The following is a 17,642-nucleotide window of genomic DNA, read 5'->3' as shown; positions in this document are numbered from 1 at the left end:
CCCAGCTACTCGGAGAGGCTGAGGCAGGAGAATGGCGTGAACCCGGGAGGCGGAGCTTGCAGTGAGCCGAGATTGCGCCACTGCACTCCAGCCTGGGTGACAGAGCGAGACTCCGTCTCAAAAAAAAAAAAAAAAAGAAACTGTTTCAGAGAACTTTTTAAAAAGGCATACCCTTCCTACTTTTATTCCCTATACGTATTCAAACAATGACAACATTGTACAGGTAGGTATTCAGTAATGAAAAACTGCCTGGCAAACCCTCTAAACTTTTTTAGTTTTATTTCTTTTTATTTTTCATTTTTTAGAGACGAAGTCTCGCTCTGTTGCCAGGCTGGAGTGCAGTGGTGCGATCTCAGCTCACTGCAAGCTCCGCCTCCCAGGTTCAAGGGATTCTCCTGCCTCAGCCTCCCGAGTAGCTGGGACCACAGGTGCCCACCACCTTTTTTTTTTTTTTTTTTTCCGAGACAGTGTTTCTCTGTTGCCCAGGCTGGAGTGTGCACAATCTCGGCTCACTGCAACCTCCGCCTCTGGGTTCAAGTGATTCTCCTGCCTCAACCTTCTGAGTAGCTGGGACTCCAGGCGCGCCACCACGCCCAGCTAATTTTCTAGTAGACACGGGGTTTCACCATGTTGGCCAGGAAACTCCTGACTTTGTGATCCGCCCGCCTCGGCCCCCAAAGTGTTGGGATTATAGGCGTGAAGCACCGTACCCGGCCGCTAATTTTTTTTATATTTTTAGTAGAGACGGGGTTTCGCCATGTTGCTCAGGCTGGTCTCAAATGATCCTCCGGCCTCAGCCGCCCAACTTCCTGGGATTACAGGCGTGAACCACCGTGTCCGGCCCCAATTTCACTTTTCTTAATCAGACAATTCAGCTGGAAGAGTTTACTAAAGAGGCAAACTTCATAGAAGAACCTATTTACGTTAAACGTTTAAATTTATCCTGACAAATCCTGAATTCGCCGTCCGTACTCACCCCATCTCAAGAACCTCTGTTGACAAGTAAGTGGGTATACATTTTTACCGCAAATGTTTTACACTAAGACCTTAAGAAACTTAAAAGTAGGGGGAAGCTGACAGAAAAAGAGATTAAAAAGTAAAATATACGCACACACACACACATATATACACACTAATATACATTACATTACGTCTGAGGGGCGGGCGCCGGAGACCAGAACAGCTGCACCAGGCTGCACGCGCTGTGCCCGACGCGCATGCGCTTTCCTTCAACGGTCACCCGCTGGGGCGCGACAGTGGCTTTTTGACCCCTGGTCGAGGTCACCTTGCCCGCCAAGCGCAGCGCAAGGCGCACTGGGAGCCTCAGACACGGGAAGGCTCAGCGCCACGTCTCAGGCAGGGGAAAAGCCAGACAGAAGGGGGAAGGTTAAGTAACTGCATGTGCAGTTACTGAATTTCTGATTGTTTTCTGACTTTTGATTTTCTTTCTTTCTTTCTTTCTTTCTTTCTTTCTTTCGTTCGTTCTTTCTTTCTTTCTTTCTTTCTTTCTTTCTTTCTTTCTTTCTTTCCTTTCTTTTCTCTTTCTTTCTTTCTTTCCTTCCTTCCTTCCTCCTTCCTTCCTTCCTTCTTCTTTTTTTTTTTTTTTTTGACAGAGTTTTGCTCTTGTCGTCCAGGCTGAAGTGCAGTGGCATGACCTTGGCTCACTGCAACCTCTGCCTCCAGGGTTCAAGCGATTCTCCTGCCTCAGCCTCCCAAGTAGCTGGGATTACAGGCATGTGCCACCATGCCCAGCTAATTTTTGTATTTTTAGTAGAGACGGGGTTTTGCCATGTTGGCCAAACTGGTCTCAAACTCCCGACCTCAGGTGACCTGCCTCCCTCGGCCTCCCAAAGTGCTGGGATTACAGGCGTGAGCCACCACACCCGGCTGACTTTTGATTTTCTTATTGGAACTACCACAAATTGCATTCCCACCTTCCAGTCTCCTGTATCTTCAGGAAACCATTTGCTTTAGCAGTCTTCTACTTAGCTACTTCCACTGTTATGTCGTTGGGGACAATGGATAGCTTTGAATGTAATTTGTCTCATTTAGAAATAAAATCAGAGTGGGTAGGTATTAATTGTTGGAGATTATTCAGTAGTACAAGCTTCTTAGTTTACAGATTATTATATATCCAAATACATTTCTTATCAGTGTAAACATTCAATTACAGGCATACCTTGGAGATATTGCAAGTTCAGTTCCAGACCATCCAATAAAGCAAATAACACAATAAAGCAAATTACACAATTTTTTAGTTTTCCATGTGTATAAAAGTTATGTTGGCTGGATGTGGTGGCTCACGCCAATAATCCCAGCACTTTGGGAGGCTGAGGCGGAACGATTGCTTGAGGCCAGAAATTGGGGATCAGCTTGGGCAACAAAGTGAGACCCTGCCTCTACAAAAAATAAAAAAAATTAGGCAGAGGTAGTGGCACACACCTGTAGTCCCAGCTACTCAGGAGGCTTAGGCAGGAGGATCCCTTGAGCCCAGGAGTTTGCAGTTGCAGTGAGCCCTGTTTGAGCCACTGCACTCCTGCCTAGGTGACAGAGTGAGACTTTTGTTTAAAAAAAAAAAATTATGGTTACACTATTAATATCTTAATATATTTATTGTACATATCTTATGCTTACTGTAGTCTGTTAAGCGTGCAGGAGCATAATGTCTAGAAACACAACGCACATACTTTAATTTAAAAATACTTTATTGCTAAAAAGTGCTAATGATCATCTGAATAATCATCTTTTTGCCAGTGGAGGGTCTTGCCTTGATGTTAATGACTGCTGACTGATCAGGGAGGTGTTTGCTGCATGTTGGGGTGTTTGTGGCAATTTATTAAATTAGGACAACAATGACATTCACCACATCGATTGACTCTTCCTTTTACAAAAGATTTCTTTGTAGCGTGTGATGCTGTTTTACAGCATTTTACCCACAGTAGAAATTCCTTCAGAATTGGAGTCAGTTCTTTCAAACCCTGCGGCTACTTTGTCAACTAAGTTTATGTAACATTCTAAATCCTTTGTTACCATTTCAACCTTGTTCTCAGCATCTTCACCAGGAGTAGATTCTATCGATTCCGTCTCAATAAATCACTTTCCTCAATCAACCATAAGAAGCAATTCGGCCGGGCATGGTGGCTCATGCCTGTAATCCCAGCACTTTGGGAGGCTGAGGTGGGCGAATCACAAAGTCAGGAGTTTGAGACTAGCCTGGCCAATATGGTGAAACCCCGTCTCTACTAAAAATACAAAAATTAGCCAGGCGTGATAGCACGCCTGTAATCCCAGCTACTAGGGAGGCTGAGGTGGGAGAATTGCTTGAACCCGGGAGGCTGAGGTTGCAGTGAGCTGAAATCATGCCACTGCACTCCAGCCTGAGCAACAGAGCAAGACACTATCTAAAAAAAAAAAGAAGCAATTCCTCAGCAGTTCAAATTTTGTCATGAGATTGTAGCAATTCAGTCCCATCTTCTCATCTTCAGGCTCTACTTCCAATTCTGGTACTCTTGCTATTTCCACATCTGCAGTTACTTCCTCCATGGCAGTCTCGAACTTCTCAAAGTCATCCATGAGGATTGGAATAACTTCTTCTAAACTTCTGCTAATGTTGATATTTTGACCCCCTCCTATGAATCACAAATATTCTTAATGGCATCTAGAATAGTGACTCCTTTCCAGAAAGTTTTCAATTTTCTTTGCCTATATCCATCAGAGGAATCACTATGGCAGCTACAGCACTTACAAAATGTATTTCTTCACTTAAAAGGCTTGAAAGTCAAAATTACTTCTTGATCCATGGGCTGCAGAATGGTCTTTTTGTTAGCAGGCATGAAAACAACATTAATCTCCATGTTCACCTCCATTAGAGCTCTTGAGTAACCAGTGCATTGACAATGAGCAGTAATATGTTGAAAGGAATCTTTTTTTCTAAGCAGCAGTAGGTCTCAACCATGTGCTTAAAATAACCAGTAAACTATGTTGTAAGCAGATGTGGTGTCATCCAGGCTTTGTTGTTCCATTTATAGATCACAGGCAGAGTAGATTTAGTATAATTCTTAACGGCCCTAGAATTTGCAGAATGTTAAGGGAGCATCGGCTTCAAATGTAAGTCACCAGCTGCATTATCCTCCTATGAGAAATTCATCCTGTCCTTTAAAGCTTTGAAGGCATTCATTTCTCTTCTCTAGCTGTGAAAGTTTTCAGTGGAATCTTCTTCCACAAAGCTGTTTCACCTACATGGAAAATGTGCTGTTTAGTATAGCCACCTGCATCGGTTATCTTAGCTAGATCTTCTGGATAACTTGCTGCAGCTTCCACATCAGCCCTTGCTGCTCCACCTTGCACTTTTTTTTTTTTTTTTTTGAGACAGAGTCTCACTCTGTCGCCCAGGCTGGAGTGCAGTGGCGCGATCTCAGCACTTTTGTTTTATGGAGAGTGGCTTCATCCCTGAAACCTCATGAACCAGCATCTGCTAGCTTCAGACTTTTCTTCTGCAGCTTCTGCATCTCCGTCAGCCTTTCTAGAATTGAGGAGTTAGGGCCTTGCTCTGGATTAGACTGGTTTAAGAGCATGTTGTGGCTGGCTCAATCTTCTATCCAGACCACTCGAACTTTCTCCATAAGACCAATAAAGCTGCTTCACTTTCTTATCATTCATGTGTTCACCGGAGTAGCACTTGTAATTTCCTCCAAGAACTTTCCCTTTACATTCACAACTTGGTGAACTATTTGGCACAAGAGGCCTTTCAGCCTATCTTGGCTTTTAGCATGCCTTCCTCACTAAGCTTAATCATTTTTAGCTTTTAAGTGAGAGGCATGCAACTCTTTCTTTCACTTGAACACATAGACAACATTGTAGGGTTATGAATTGGCCTAATTTAAATATTGTTGTCTTAGAAAATAGGGAGGCCCAAGGAGAGGGAGAGAGATGGGGACACAGCCAGTAAATGGAGCACTTAGAACACACACAACATTTATTGATTATATTCGCCATTTTACATGGGTGCAGTTTTTGACATCCTATGACAATTATCATAGTAACATCAAAGATCACTGATCACAGATCACCATAGCAGATAATAATAATAATGAAAAAGTTTAAAATATTGCAAGAATTACCAAAATGTGACACAAAGACATGAAGTAAGCATATGCTGTTGGGAAACGGCACTGACAGACTTACTTGTTGCTGGGTTGCTACAAACTGGCAATTTGTTAAAAAAATGCAATATCTAAAAAGCACAATAAAGCAAAGCACAATAAAACAAGATAAGCCTGTACTCATAAACTTTGATATATCTTCATTACAAAGGAGAAAACAGCCACTAGATATGAAAAGATTTGCCCAAAGTCATTCAACTAGGAGAGAAATGAAGACTAGAATCTTGTTATTAAGATTAAAAATAGTGAAAATCTTGGTCTAATAATTATTTTGAGTTATAATTAAGTCACTGTTTTGTGTTTTTTGTTGTTGTTGTTGTTGTTTTGAGATGGAGTCTCACTCTTTCGCCCAGGCTGGAGTGCAGTGGCACAATCTTGGCTCACTGGCCGGGCGCGGTGGCTCACGCTTGTAATCCCAGCACTTTGGGAGGCCGAGGCGGGCGGATCACGAGGTCAGGAGATCGAGACCACGGTGAAACCCCGTCTCTACTAAAAACACACAAAAAATTTAGCCGGGCGTGGTGGCGGGTGCCTGTAGTCCCAGCTACTCAGAGAGGCTGAGGCAGGAGAATGGCGGGAACTTGGGAGTCGGAGCTTGCAGTGAGCCGAGATTGCACCACTGCACTCCAGCCTGGGCAACAGAGCGAGACTCCGTCTCAAAAAAAAAAAAAAAATCTTGGCTCACTGCAACCTCCACCTCCTGGGTTCAAGGGATTCTCCTGCCTCAGCCTCCCCAGTAGCTGGGATTACAGGCATGCACCACCACATCCAACTAATTTTTGTATTTTTAGTAGAGACGGGGTTTTACCATGTTGGCCAGACTGGTCTTGAACTCCTGACCTCAGGTGATTCGCCCACCTTGGACTCCCAAAATGCTGGGATTACAGGCGTGAGCCACTGTGCCCAGCCACATTTTTTTCTTTAGAGGCAGGGTCTCTTTCAGTCTCCCAGGCTGGAGTGCAATGGTGCAATCATACCTCACTGCAGCCTCAAACTCCTTGCTCAAGCAATCCTCCCTCCTCAGCCTCTGTAACAACTAGGACTGCAGGTGTGTGCCACAACTCTTGGCTACTTTTTAATTTTTTTGTAGAGTCAGGGTCTTGCTATGTTGTGTAGACTGATCTTGAACTACTGGCCTCAAGTGATACTCCTGCCTTAGCCTCCCAAAGTGTTTCAGGTATGAACTACTATGCCAGGCCTATTTTCATTTTTTTTTTTTTCATTTTTTTTGAGACAGAGTCTTGCTCTGTTGCCCAGACTGGAGTGCAGTGGCATGATCTTGGCTCACTGCAACCTCCCCTTCCTGGCTTCAAGCAATTCTCCTGCCTCAGCCTCCCAAGTAACTGGAATTACAGGCGTCCACTACCATGCCAGGCTAATTTTTGTATTTTTAGTAGAGGCGGCATTTTGCCATGTTGGCCAGGGTAGCCTCAAACTCCTGACCTCAGGTGATCGGCCTGCCTTGGCCTCCCAAAGTGCTGGGATTACAGGCATGAGCCACCTCGCCTGGCCCCCTTTATTGCATGTTCTGATTTATAGTCTTTCTGGTAACTTACAGTATGCATACTTGAAGCATCATCAAGATTCTCATCTAGAAGAGAAGAGTCAGAAAATAATAATTTGATTCAAAGAAATAGTAAGTCTTATGCCTGTAATCCCAGTACTTTGGGAGATCAAAGTGGGAGGATCACTTGAGGCCAGGAGTTGGAGACCAGCCTGGGCAACATAATGAGACTCCCATCTCTACACACACACACACACACACACACACACACACACACTCACACACAAATAAGCCAGAAATGGTGGCTTGCACCTCTAGTCCCAGCTACTGGAAGGGTGGGGAAGGTGTGTGAGGTGAGAAAATAGCTTAAGTTCAGGAGTTCAAGGCTGCAGTGAGCAGTGATGGCACCACTGCACTCTAGTCTGGGTGACAGAGCGAGACCCTGTCTCAAAAAAAAAAAAAAAAAAGATAAGATAAGAAAGGAAAAAAGAAAAGAGAAAGGAAATACTAAGTATCTGTCATATTTATGTTACATGTTTTAATGGCATTGTCTCATGGATGCCTAGTTCTGGAATATTTAAATCTTCTTGTTTCTTTTTTTAATATAATTTTTCAAATTTTTTGGCTAATCTTCTCTGTATCATTCAAATTTTAGTATATGTGCTGCCAAAGCGAGCACCGTTTCTTTACTTTTATTATACAGTTTAAAATTCTGTCAACTTTTACTCTGTGATGGCTCCCAGATTTGCTTTATTTTTCATTTTTTTGCTGTTTTGAGAAATGATATATTTAGTTAGTTTAGGGCTTTATCACCACCCATATAGACTACTAGAATATCTTTTAGATTGTGTCTTTTTTTCTCTTGAGACAGTTTCATTCTTGTTGCCCAGGCTGGAGTGCAATGTCATGATCTCGGCTCACTGCAACCTCCGCATCCTGAGTTCAAACAATTCTCTTGTCTCAGCCTCTCAAGTAGCTGGGATTACAGGCACCCACCATCATGCCCAGTTAATTTTTGTATTTTTAGTAGAGACAGGGTTTCACTGTGTTGGCCAGGCTGGTCTCCAACTCCTGACCTCAAGTGATCTGCCTGCTTTGGCCTCCCAAAGTGCTGGGATTACAGGCGTAAGCCACCATGCCCGGCCTAGGTTGTCTCATTTTAAAATTTTATTTATTTTATTATTTGCCAATTTATTTATTTTGAAACAAGGTCACCCAGGCTGGAGTGCAATGGCACTATCATGGCTCACTACAGCCTCAATCTCCTGGGCTCAAGTGATCCTCCCACCTCAGCCTTTCCCCTAGTAACTGGGACTATAGGCACATACCACCACACCTGGCTAACTTTTTTATTTTTTGTAGAGATGGAGATCTTTTTATGTGCTCATAACAAGAGGCAGGAGGATCACTTGAGCCCAGGAGTTCGAGACCAGCCTCTTGAACTTCTGGCTCAAGTGATCCTCCCACCTCAGCCTCCCACAGTGCTGGGATTACAGGTGTGAGCCACTGCACCTGGCTTTTAAAAAATTTTCTTCAAATCGTCTTGCATACTACTGTCTAGAAATTGTTCCAGAATAAATTCTGAGTGTTTTTGTTTTAAACTTATATTTTTAGATAATTTTTTATCTCTATAAGTTTGAAATTACTTATTGTTAATAATTTCCCTTTATATTGGGCATACAGTGAAGATTTAAAAAAAATATTTCATTATTCTACTTGCTTAGTTCAGGCATTCTTTACTTGAAAGCCACAACTCTCAAAGTCTCCTTGGATAGAATTCAGGGAATTTATGAATTTGTATGGGTAAAAAATTCCGTTTTTATTTTTACTAATGTAGGGGAGAACATACGTTTCCTTCTATCCATCCTAGGTTTAGGGCTGAGATCTCTATAACTAAAGAGAGATTAGCAAGAGAAAAGCATGCACATTTATTTAATATAAGTTTTACATGACATGAGGGCCTCCATAAGGAAATAAAGGCCCAAAGAAACAGTTGAACTTGAATGTTTTTTATAGTAGGTTTGATGAAGAGCAGCCAGTGATGGAGAAATGTCATAGGGCAAAGTGTGAACAAGCTAAATGTAATAAATTGGGGGAAACTCAGCAGGCCTGTTTGTTTAGATTCCTCTTTGTGTCCCTGTGCTTTTGGAGGTAAGGATGCTCCTTTTCTCTGGGTGCCAGGAGAGCACCTCTTACATGAGAGTCTTATGATCTACTTCAGGGGAAGGTCAGAAAATCCTTTCCAGGTTTTTTGGCTGCTTCTGTGGAGAACAGCAGGCAGAAGGTCAGAGTCACCTTCCTGCTTCTGCAGTTTCCTCAAATGCCCTCAGCTTAAAATATTCAATATGTCAAGGTGCTATATTTTGTGTAGGGTGTCCTGAACCCCGTCTATAACCTCTAACTGAAAGTTAGGATTTTCTTCAATTCTGAACATAGTTCATAAACCACAGTAATATTAGCAATACGTCATCATCAAAAGAAAACCCAGATATTTTCATATCACATATTTTTTTGCATCTATTTTCATTATACTCATCACTATTTCAAATTTAGGATAGCTATTAACTCTTATTTAATGCATTATAAAGAAGCATGCATATTAGTATATAACAAACTTATCTTTTAACATTTTAATAACTGTATTTTGATATAATTAGATTCCTTTGTAATCCTATATATTTTATGCATTTAAAAACATGATTCTGAGAAGCCATTCATAGGCTTTATCAGATAGCTAAAGACTAAGAACCCATGATTTTGTTCTACTTTCAATACTTGAAAAGTTGTGGATAAAACAAAAATTATGTTAAAAACTGAAAAGTAGGCTGGGCTCAGTGGCTCACGCTTGTAATCTTAGCACTTTGGGAGGCTGAGATGGGTGGGTCACCTGAGGTCAGGAGTTTGAGACCAGCCTGGCCAATGTGGCAAAACCCTGTCTCTACTAAAAATACAAAAATTAGTTGGGTATGGTGGTGCACGCCTATAATTCCAGCTACTCGGGAGGCTGAGGCAGGAGAATCACTTGAACTTGGGAGGCAGAAGTTGCAGTGAGCTGAGATGGCGCCACTGCACTCCAGCCTGGGCAACAGAGTGAGACTCCATCTCAAAAAAAAACAAAAAACAAAAAACTAACAAACTGAAAAGTAATCAACTAAATACTTTTTAACTGTAATATTCTATACACTTTTGATGATAGCCATGTATTATGGTATTATTTATGTTTTTATATTTAGCAATTCTTGTTCCTTAAAATGTGCTTTATGGAGAAGGAGCCAGAGTTAGTGTAATTAGTTTAGGTTAATTTAGGATATATTAATGACATTATCCCACACATCGTTCATGTCATAGGCATGAACTTAAAAAATTTAAAGTTCCTGCTGCCTGCTTAGATGCATCTACTAATCTAGAGCAGTTGTGAGGAAGATCCATCTGAATTAGATAAAAATATGAGCAGTGGAGTATTGGTTATTTTATTCTGGTTGGCTCAGTTATTTGCCAAAAAAAGGCCCTGGTCAAATTGTTGATGACTAGGTAAAAATAATTTGGACTAATACATGAAATTGTTGATCATTAAAATAATTCTTTCGAAGTGCTTGTCTGTTATGCATTTGTTTACTTTAACATAATATAAAAATATGTGTTTAATCTTCTTTTTTTAAGACAGGGTCTTGCTCCATCACCCAGGCTGGAGTGCAGTGGTGCAATTACAGCTCACTGCATTCTCAACCTCCTGGGCTCATGTGATCCTCCTGTCTTAGACATCTGCATAGCAGGGACCACAGGCACACACCATTCCTGGATAGTTTCCTTTTTATTTTTGTGGAGACAAGGTCTCACTATGTTGTCCAGGCTGGTCTTGAACTCCTGGGCTCAAGATGATCCTCCTACTTCAGCTTCCCAAAGTGTTGGGATTACAGGCATGAGCCACTACACGTGACGTTTTGAATCCTCTTATGTGCAAAGATGCAATCTGAGTCCTCAGGACATTTATAGCCTAATATTTTCTTCCATCAAAGTTGCTAAACCCCATCACCAGAATACCACAATTAATATTCTCAGGATAGATTATTAATAGTTGCCTAGAAATAAGAATGGTATGTGGCAATGATAGAAATTTGAAATGGCAGATTTATTAAGTACTTTTAAGCCATCAAGTTACAAAAGGCTATTAGGGGTCTTAAAAAGACAAAGAGTATACAATAAAACAATGAGCAATGACAGATTGTTTTAGGTCGAACAATTTTTGTACAGTTATATCTATAGTACATTACTAATTTACTTAGCAAACTTTTTCCTGAGATTTGCAAATTTAAAAAAATGAAGAATCAAACTATATTTTCTTTTCTGTTTTTTTGAAACAGAGTCTCCACTCTGTCATCTAGGCTGGAGTACGGTGGTGTGATCTCAGCTCACCAAGCCTCAACCTCTTGGATTCCAGGAATCTCGTGCCTCAGCCTCCCAAGTAGCTTGGATTACAGGCATGCACCACCATGCTCGGCTAATTTTTTGTATTTTTAGTAGAGATGGGGTTTCACCATGTTAGCCAGGCTGCTCTTTAACTCCTGGCCTCAAGTTGATATGCCTGCCTTGGCCTCCCAAAGTACTGGGATTACAGGCGTGAGCCACCGTGTCTGGCCTCAAACTATATTTTCTAATTAGTACAGTAAATACACATTGATCATGACACAATTATTTCTTCTGGATACAGTAGGAAAAATTAAGTTAAGAGAAAGTGCTTCATATTTCTTGATTTGTTACAAAAAGAAGAGATCCTCTAGATTTCTGGGTAAGAGGGAAAGCTAGCAATCCCACAATGATTTCCTTTATTTCTTGCCATCCGAATATATCCTTCTTCACCAAAGTTGCGGCCCCAGCTTTAGAAAAAGAAATAACACAAAATTACAAATGCATACAATCAAATCATGTTATCAACTTTTTATCTCATTGTTTTTCTCCTATAAGTGATTACATATGAAAGGCCATAAAACAAAATTAGAATGAAATAATATAATAATTTCTCCAGGGATTTCAGGCAACTCAAAATAATGGTTTGGAAAGCTTTAGTGCTATACTGATGAATAGACTTCATACCTAAGGAAAACTGTAGTAAGATCCATCCCAGTCCTTTAATCCTCCTACTTTGCAAATATGCCTTCTCTAAAGAAAGAGTATTAGTATCCTTTATAAGGCTTTATCTCTAAATTTTTTGATAACAGTATCATATGTAATGATTTTCTATCAAACTTAAATTCCTCTAGAGAATGTCAATTAAGAAATATTTTTGAGTGACTACTATGAAAAAGGTATAGGGCAGGGAATTCTAAAGCAAACAACAAAAATGCAGCTCTGAAAGAGCTTTTTGATCTAGAAGTGGAGCTAAGACTTTCTCATAATTAAAGCTATTGAAAAATGAGCCAGGCATGGTGGCTCACACTTGTAATCCAAGTGCTTTGAGAGGCTGAAGTGGAAGGATTGTTTGAGGCCAGAATTTGAGACCAGCCTGGGCAAAATAGCAAGTCCCTGATTCTACAAAAAAAATTTTTTTTTAATTAGCCAGGCATGGTGGCATGCACCTGTATTCCTTAGCTACTCTGCAGGCTGAAGTGGGAGGATCACTTGAGCCCAGGGGTTTGAGAGTACCGTGAGCTATGATTGCACCGCTGTATTCCTGACACTCCAGCCTGACCCTGTCTCAAAAAAAAAAAAAAAAAAAAAAAAAAGGAATATTTCTACCTGGCACTGAAAGTGTTCAAGCAAGCGGAGGCTACTTGTTAGAGATGTTGCAGAGAGAAATCATGGGTCGGATTAGTGTTCAAGTAGATCAGTGTTTCACTTTTTGATTTAATGGACTTAGAGGAGTTCAAAAAGTTTTTACCGATTGATATACAGTTACCAATTTTAAAATTAGCATGTATGGACATCTTTTTTTTTTTTTTTTTTTTTTTTTTTGGAGATGAAGTTTCCCTCTTGTTGCCCAGGCTGGAGTGCAATGGTGCAATCTCAGCTCACCGCAGCCTCCACCTCCCGGGTTCAAGTGATTCTCCTGCCTCAGCCTCCCAAGTAGCTAGGACTGCAGGTATGTGCCACCACGACGGCTAATTTTGATTTTTAGTAGAGATGGGGTTTCTCCATGTTGGTCAGGCTGGTCTCCAACTCCTGACCTCAAGTGATCTAACCACCTCAGGCTCCCAAAGAGCTGGGATTACAGGCATGAGCCACCACGCCCGGCTGTATGGACATCTTTTTTAAAAAGCATACTATTGGCCGGGCACAGTGGCTCATGCCTGTAATCTCAGCACTTTGGTAGGCAGAGACGGGCAGATCCTTTGAGGTCAGGAGTTCGAGACCAGCCTGGCCAACATGGTGAAACCCTGTCTCTACTAAAAATACAAAAATTAGCTGGGCATGGTAGTGTGAGCCTGTAGTCCCAGCTACTCGAGAGGCTGAGGTAGGAGAATCTCTTGAACCTGGGAGGCAAGGCAGAGGTTGCAGTGAGCCGAGATTGCGCCTGTGTACTCCAGCCTGGGCAACAGAGTGAGACTGTCTCAAAAAAAGAAAATAAATAAAAACCATACTACTTACTGTCACCATTATGTTGTAAAAGAAAATGCATTTTAACACCAAAAGCAAAAAATCTAAAGACATAATCTCTATTTTAAGGATAGTCTTTTGAGTAAATAAATTTAGATTAATGAAAAAGTCACCAAAATATTCTTATTTTTCTTACTTTACCAAGACTGATGAAAAAAACTTAGAAAATCCTTGTAAGAGGAATGATTTCTGAAGCTCTTTATCATTCTGAGATTTTATAGTGGTAGGTATATAAATATCACACAAGGCAAAATTCATTAAGTGCTCTAGGATACAAATAAAAGTGTGAAATTGAGAAAATGCCTAGTGTGTTTGGAGAGCAGTAAGAAATTTAGTTGAAAGGAAAACTGGATATCTTTAGTACAATAGTGGAAAAAGAGGATAGAAAGCTGGTTTGGGGCCATGTTGTGAGCAGCTTAGAACAGCAGGTGGAGGAACATGTACTTCAATTACAAAGGCAAAGGGAAGCTCTTAACAAATTTTGGCTCAGGGACTCAAAGATTGTGTTTTTGCATGCAGTGGAGAACCTAAGAAATGCTGGTTTATTGTTGGAAAACAAATGACACCATTTAAAAGGACTGTGCTTTAACAGGCCTTAAATATTCTATGTATCAGCCCTCATTGGACTTTTTGCAGGTCCTATTTTTTTCTCTCTGTACCATTTAACACAGTTGTCTACTCCCACCCTACTGGTCTCTTGGCTTCAAGACACTACTATGTTCTGATTTTCTTATGTCTGGTCAGTCCTTCTCAAACATTTTCATGAGTTCCTTTCTTTGCTTCCTTTCACTTAATTGCCACTCCACTGCTTAGAAATTGTCAATGGCTCTCCATGCCTTTACAATAAAATTCAAACTCCATCGTCACCTCTAATCAACCATTGGCTGTAGTGGGTTTTTTTGCTTGTTTGTTTGTTTGTTTTTGACAGAGTCTCACCATGTTGCCCTGGTTGGAGTGTGGTGGTGCAATTACAGCTCACTGCAGCTTCGACCTCCTGTGCTCAAGCAATCCTCCTGCCTCAGCCTTCCAAGTAGCTAGGACCACATGCGCATACCACCATGCTTGGCCAATTTTTTTTTTTTTTTTTTTGAGATGGAGTCTTGCTTTGTGGCCCAGGCTGGAGTGCAGTGGCACAATCTCGGCTCACTGCAAGCTCCACCTCCCAGGTTCACGCCATTCTCCTGCCTCAGCCTCCTCAGTAGCTGGGATTACAGGGGCCCACCACCACGCCTGGCTAATTTTTTTGTATTTTTTAGTAAAGACGGGTTTCACCGTGTTAGCCAGGATGGTCTTGATCTCCTGACCTCGTGATCTGCCCGCCTCGGCCTCCCAAAGTGCTGGGATTATAGGCATGAGCCACCGCGCCTGGCCCAATTTTTTATTTTAGTAGAGAAGAAGTCTCACTATGTTGCCCAGGCTGTAGCAATGCTCTCTTAATATCTAGTTTGATAAGCAAAAGCAATAACAATAATCTGGCCAGGCTATTATTAATATTAATAGACACCACTTATTTAGCACTTACTCTATGCCAAACAGATTAACATAAATTATCTAATTTAAGCATCATCCTGTGAGGTGAATATTATCTTCTTTTACTAAAGAAAAAAACAGAAGGGCAGAGTTGTAAAGTAGCCTGCCAAAAGTCGCATGGATAGTAAATTGTGAAGGCAGAGTTCAAATCTAGGATTATTTTATTCCAAAGCCCACTCTAACTTTTATCTATGCCTATCCCTACAGTTATCTCTGTGAGTGAAGTCATATGGGGAATGAAATCAGACCAGTACATCTAAGATCTCACGTAATTTATATCCTACTATGGTCACTGCCTTAAATAATAGGTAAAATAAATCATTTTAGGTGAACTGAAATTGGACCTGAGTTCTAGTATGAAAATTGAATTGAGAGTCTAGTTACTAGCAGTATGAATTCAGTCAGTGAGACCAAGGAATCCCAGACCCCATTCAACATCTAGACAACTTACTTTTCTCAGTTTTACTGACCAAGATCAATTGCCCCCAATTTTGCAAAAGATCCCAGACCTCTTTTTGACTGAGTCCTGCTAACTTCCCTTAAACAATGAAACTGATAAAAAAAAAATCTTAAGCTAGATAAAGTCTCTGAGGACAAAGTCTTGCCTTCAGAATTATACAAGATCTGCTCCAAATGTTCATTTCGGTACTTATCAAGTTGTATATTTTTCTTAATTCTATAGCTCTTTCACTCAAACTGTTCAACTTTAGGTAAGTTTGTTAACTAAATGCCTATCTCATAAGAGTACATTAAAAATTAAATGAGAAAATGTATTTAAAGTACTCACACAATATTTGGTATATAGCCAATGCTTACTAAGTGAAGGTAGCTATTTTTATTATTACCCAGGTATGAGTACATCTGATTGGACTCAAGTAGAGTCCATCTACTTTTTTTTTTGAGATGGAGTTTCGCTCTTGTTGCCCAGGCTGGAGAGCAATGGCACAACCACAACCTCAGCTCACCGCAACCTCCACCTCCCGGGTTCAAGTGATTCTCCTGCCTCAGCCTCCTGAGTAGCTGGGATTACAGGCATGCGCCGCCATGCCCGGATAATTTTGTATTTTTAGTAGAGATGGAGTGTCTCCATGTTGGCCAGGCTGGTCTCGAACTCCCAACCTCAGGTGATCCTCCCACCTCGGCCTCCCAAAGTGCTGGGATTACAGGCGTGAGCCGCCGAGCCGGGCTGAGTCCGTCTACTTTTAAAAAAATATATAGCCTTCTTCTAGGGTGATCACCAGTCCCATTTTGCCTGGGACTGTCCTGTTTTTAAAAAGAAAGTCCTATGTCCCAGAAAGCCTCATAGCCCTTAGCAAAGTGGGAAAGTTGGTCACCCTACCTTCTCCTTGCATATTATAAGGCTACTAACTTATTATTCCTTCTAAAATCAATGCCAGTTTCCTTTGTAATAGACTGAAGTCCTGGGCTGCTTAGGCTGTGCCAGACACTCTTCTAGGCATTAGGATTACAGAGACAAACTATTTCTTTTTTTTTTTTTTTTTTGAGACGGAGTCTCCTCTGTCACCCAGGCTGGAGTGCAGTGGCGCGATCTCGGCTCACTGCAAGCTCCGCCTCCCGGGTTCACGCCATTCTCCTGCCTCAGCCTCTCCGAGTAGCTGGGACTACAGGCGCCCGCCACCACGCCCGGCTAATTTTTTGTATTTTTAGTAGAGATGGGGTTTCACCGTAGTCTCGATCTCCTGACCTCGTGATCCGCCCGCCTCGGCCTCCCAAAGTGCTGGGATTACAAGCGTGAGCCACCGCGCCCGGCCGAGACAAACTATTTCTAAAGCCTAGGTTCTAGAGGAGAAACATACAATAAACGAAGAAATACTTGATGATATATATGATTAGTACAATAAAGAAAAATAAAGCAGGATAAGGGATACAGAGTGTTAGGAGACAGGGCTCAATTTTAGGTGGAATGGTCGGGAAAAGCTTCGATGAGTGGATGTTTGAGCAAAGATGCAAGTGAGGCAAAGACCTGGATAAAGGGCTAGAAATAAGCATGGTGTGTCAAGAAATAGCAAAAAGGCTAATGTGCCAGGAGCTGAGTGAGAGAGGGGAGAGTAGTTGGAGAGGTAGTTGGAGAGGCAGGCTAAGGCCAGATAATGTCATGCTTTACAAGTCATGGGTTTTATTCTGAGCGGGAAGGAAAGCCGTTAGAGGGTTTGGGGTAGAAGGGTAACATAATCTACTTTATGCTTTAAAAAGATAATTCTGGTTACTGTGTAGAGGATTGATTCCAGGCAAACAAGAGGGAAGAAGCTACCAGTTATGAGATTATTGCAATAGACCAGGAGATGGATGGTGGCTTGAACTCTAATGGTAACAATAAAGATATTGAGAAGTGCAAGCACATCTTGTTTTATTGTGCTTTGCTTTATTGTGCATTGCAAATTTTGCATATTTTAGAAATTGAAGGTTTGTGGCAACCCTGCATGGAGCAAGTCTATCGGCACAATGTTTCCAACGGCCTGTGCTCACTTCGTGTCCCTGTGTCACATTTTGGCATTTCTCATAATATTTCAACTGTTTTCATTATTAGCAAATCTGTTATGGTGATCTCTGATCAGTAATTTTTTTTTAAATTTTTGAGACAGGGTCTCACTCTGTCATCCAGGCTGGAGTGCAGTGGCACAATCGCAGCTCATTGCAGCCTCAGCCTCCAGGGCTCAGGCTCCTGCCTCAGCCTCCCAAGTAGCTGGGACCACGGATATGCACCACCATGCCCGGGTAATTAAAAAAAAAAAAAACTATCTGTAGAGACAGAGTCTTGCTATGTTGCCCAGGCTGGGATCAGTGATCTTTAATATTACTATTGTAATTGTCTTGGGGTGCCATGAGCCACGTGC

The 17,642-nt window shown here is 41.5% G+C and overlaps 1 protein-coding gene across 1 annotated transcript in view; it reads right to left on the bottom strand.

Annotated features, from left to right (window-relative positions):
• Positions 1-8,581: 8,581 nt before the first annotated feature.
• The window catches only part of CTSS (cathepsin S), a 45,518-nt gene continuing 36,457 nt past the window's right edge, over positions 8,582-17,642 (bottom strand). The window contains exon 9 of the mRNA XM_012511097.2: positions 8,582-11,540. Coding sequence (XP_012366551.1) covers positions 11,441-11,540 — 100 coding nt within the window. The 3' untranslated portion in view covers positions 8,582-11,440. The remainder of the gene's footprint in view (positions 11,541-17,642) is intronic.

The sequence above is a fragment of the Nomascus leucogenys genome, chromosome 12 (assembly GCF_006542625.1).
Source record: "Nomascus leucogenys isolate Asia chromosome 12, Asia_NLE_v1, whole genome shotgun sequence".
Taxonomy (NCBI): Eukaryota; Metazoa; Chordata; class Mammalia; order Primates; family Hylobatidae; genus Nomascus; species Nomascus leucogenys.
The sequence above is the reverse complement of the archived record's forward strand: the minus strand, read 5'-3'. Positions and strand labels throughout refer to the sequence as shown.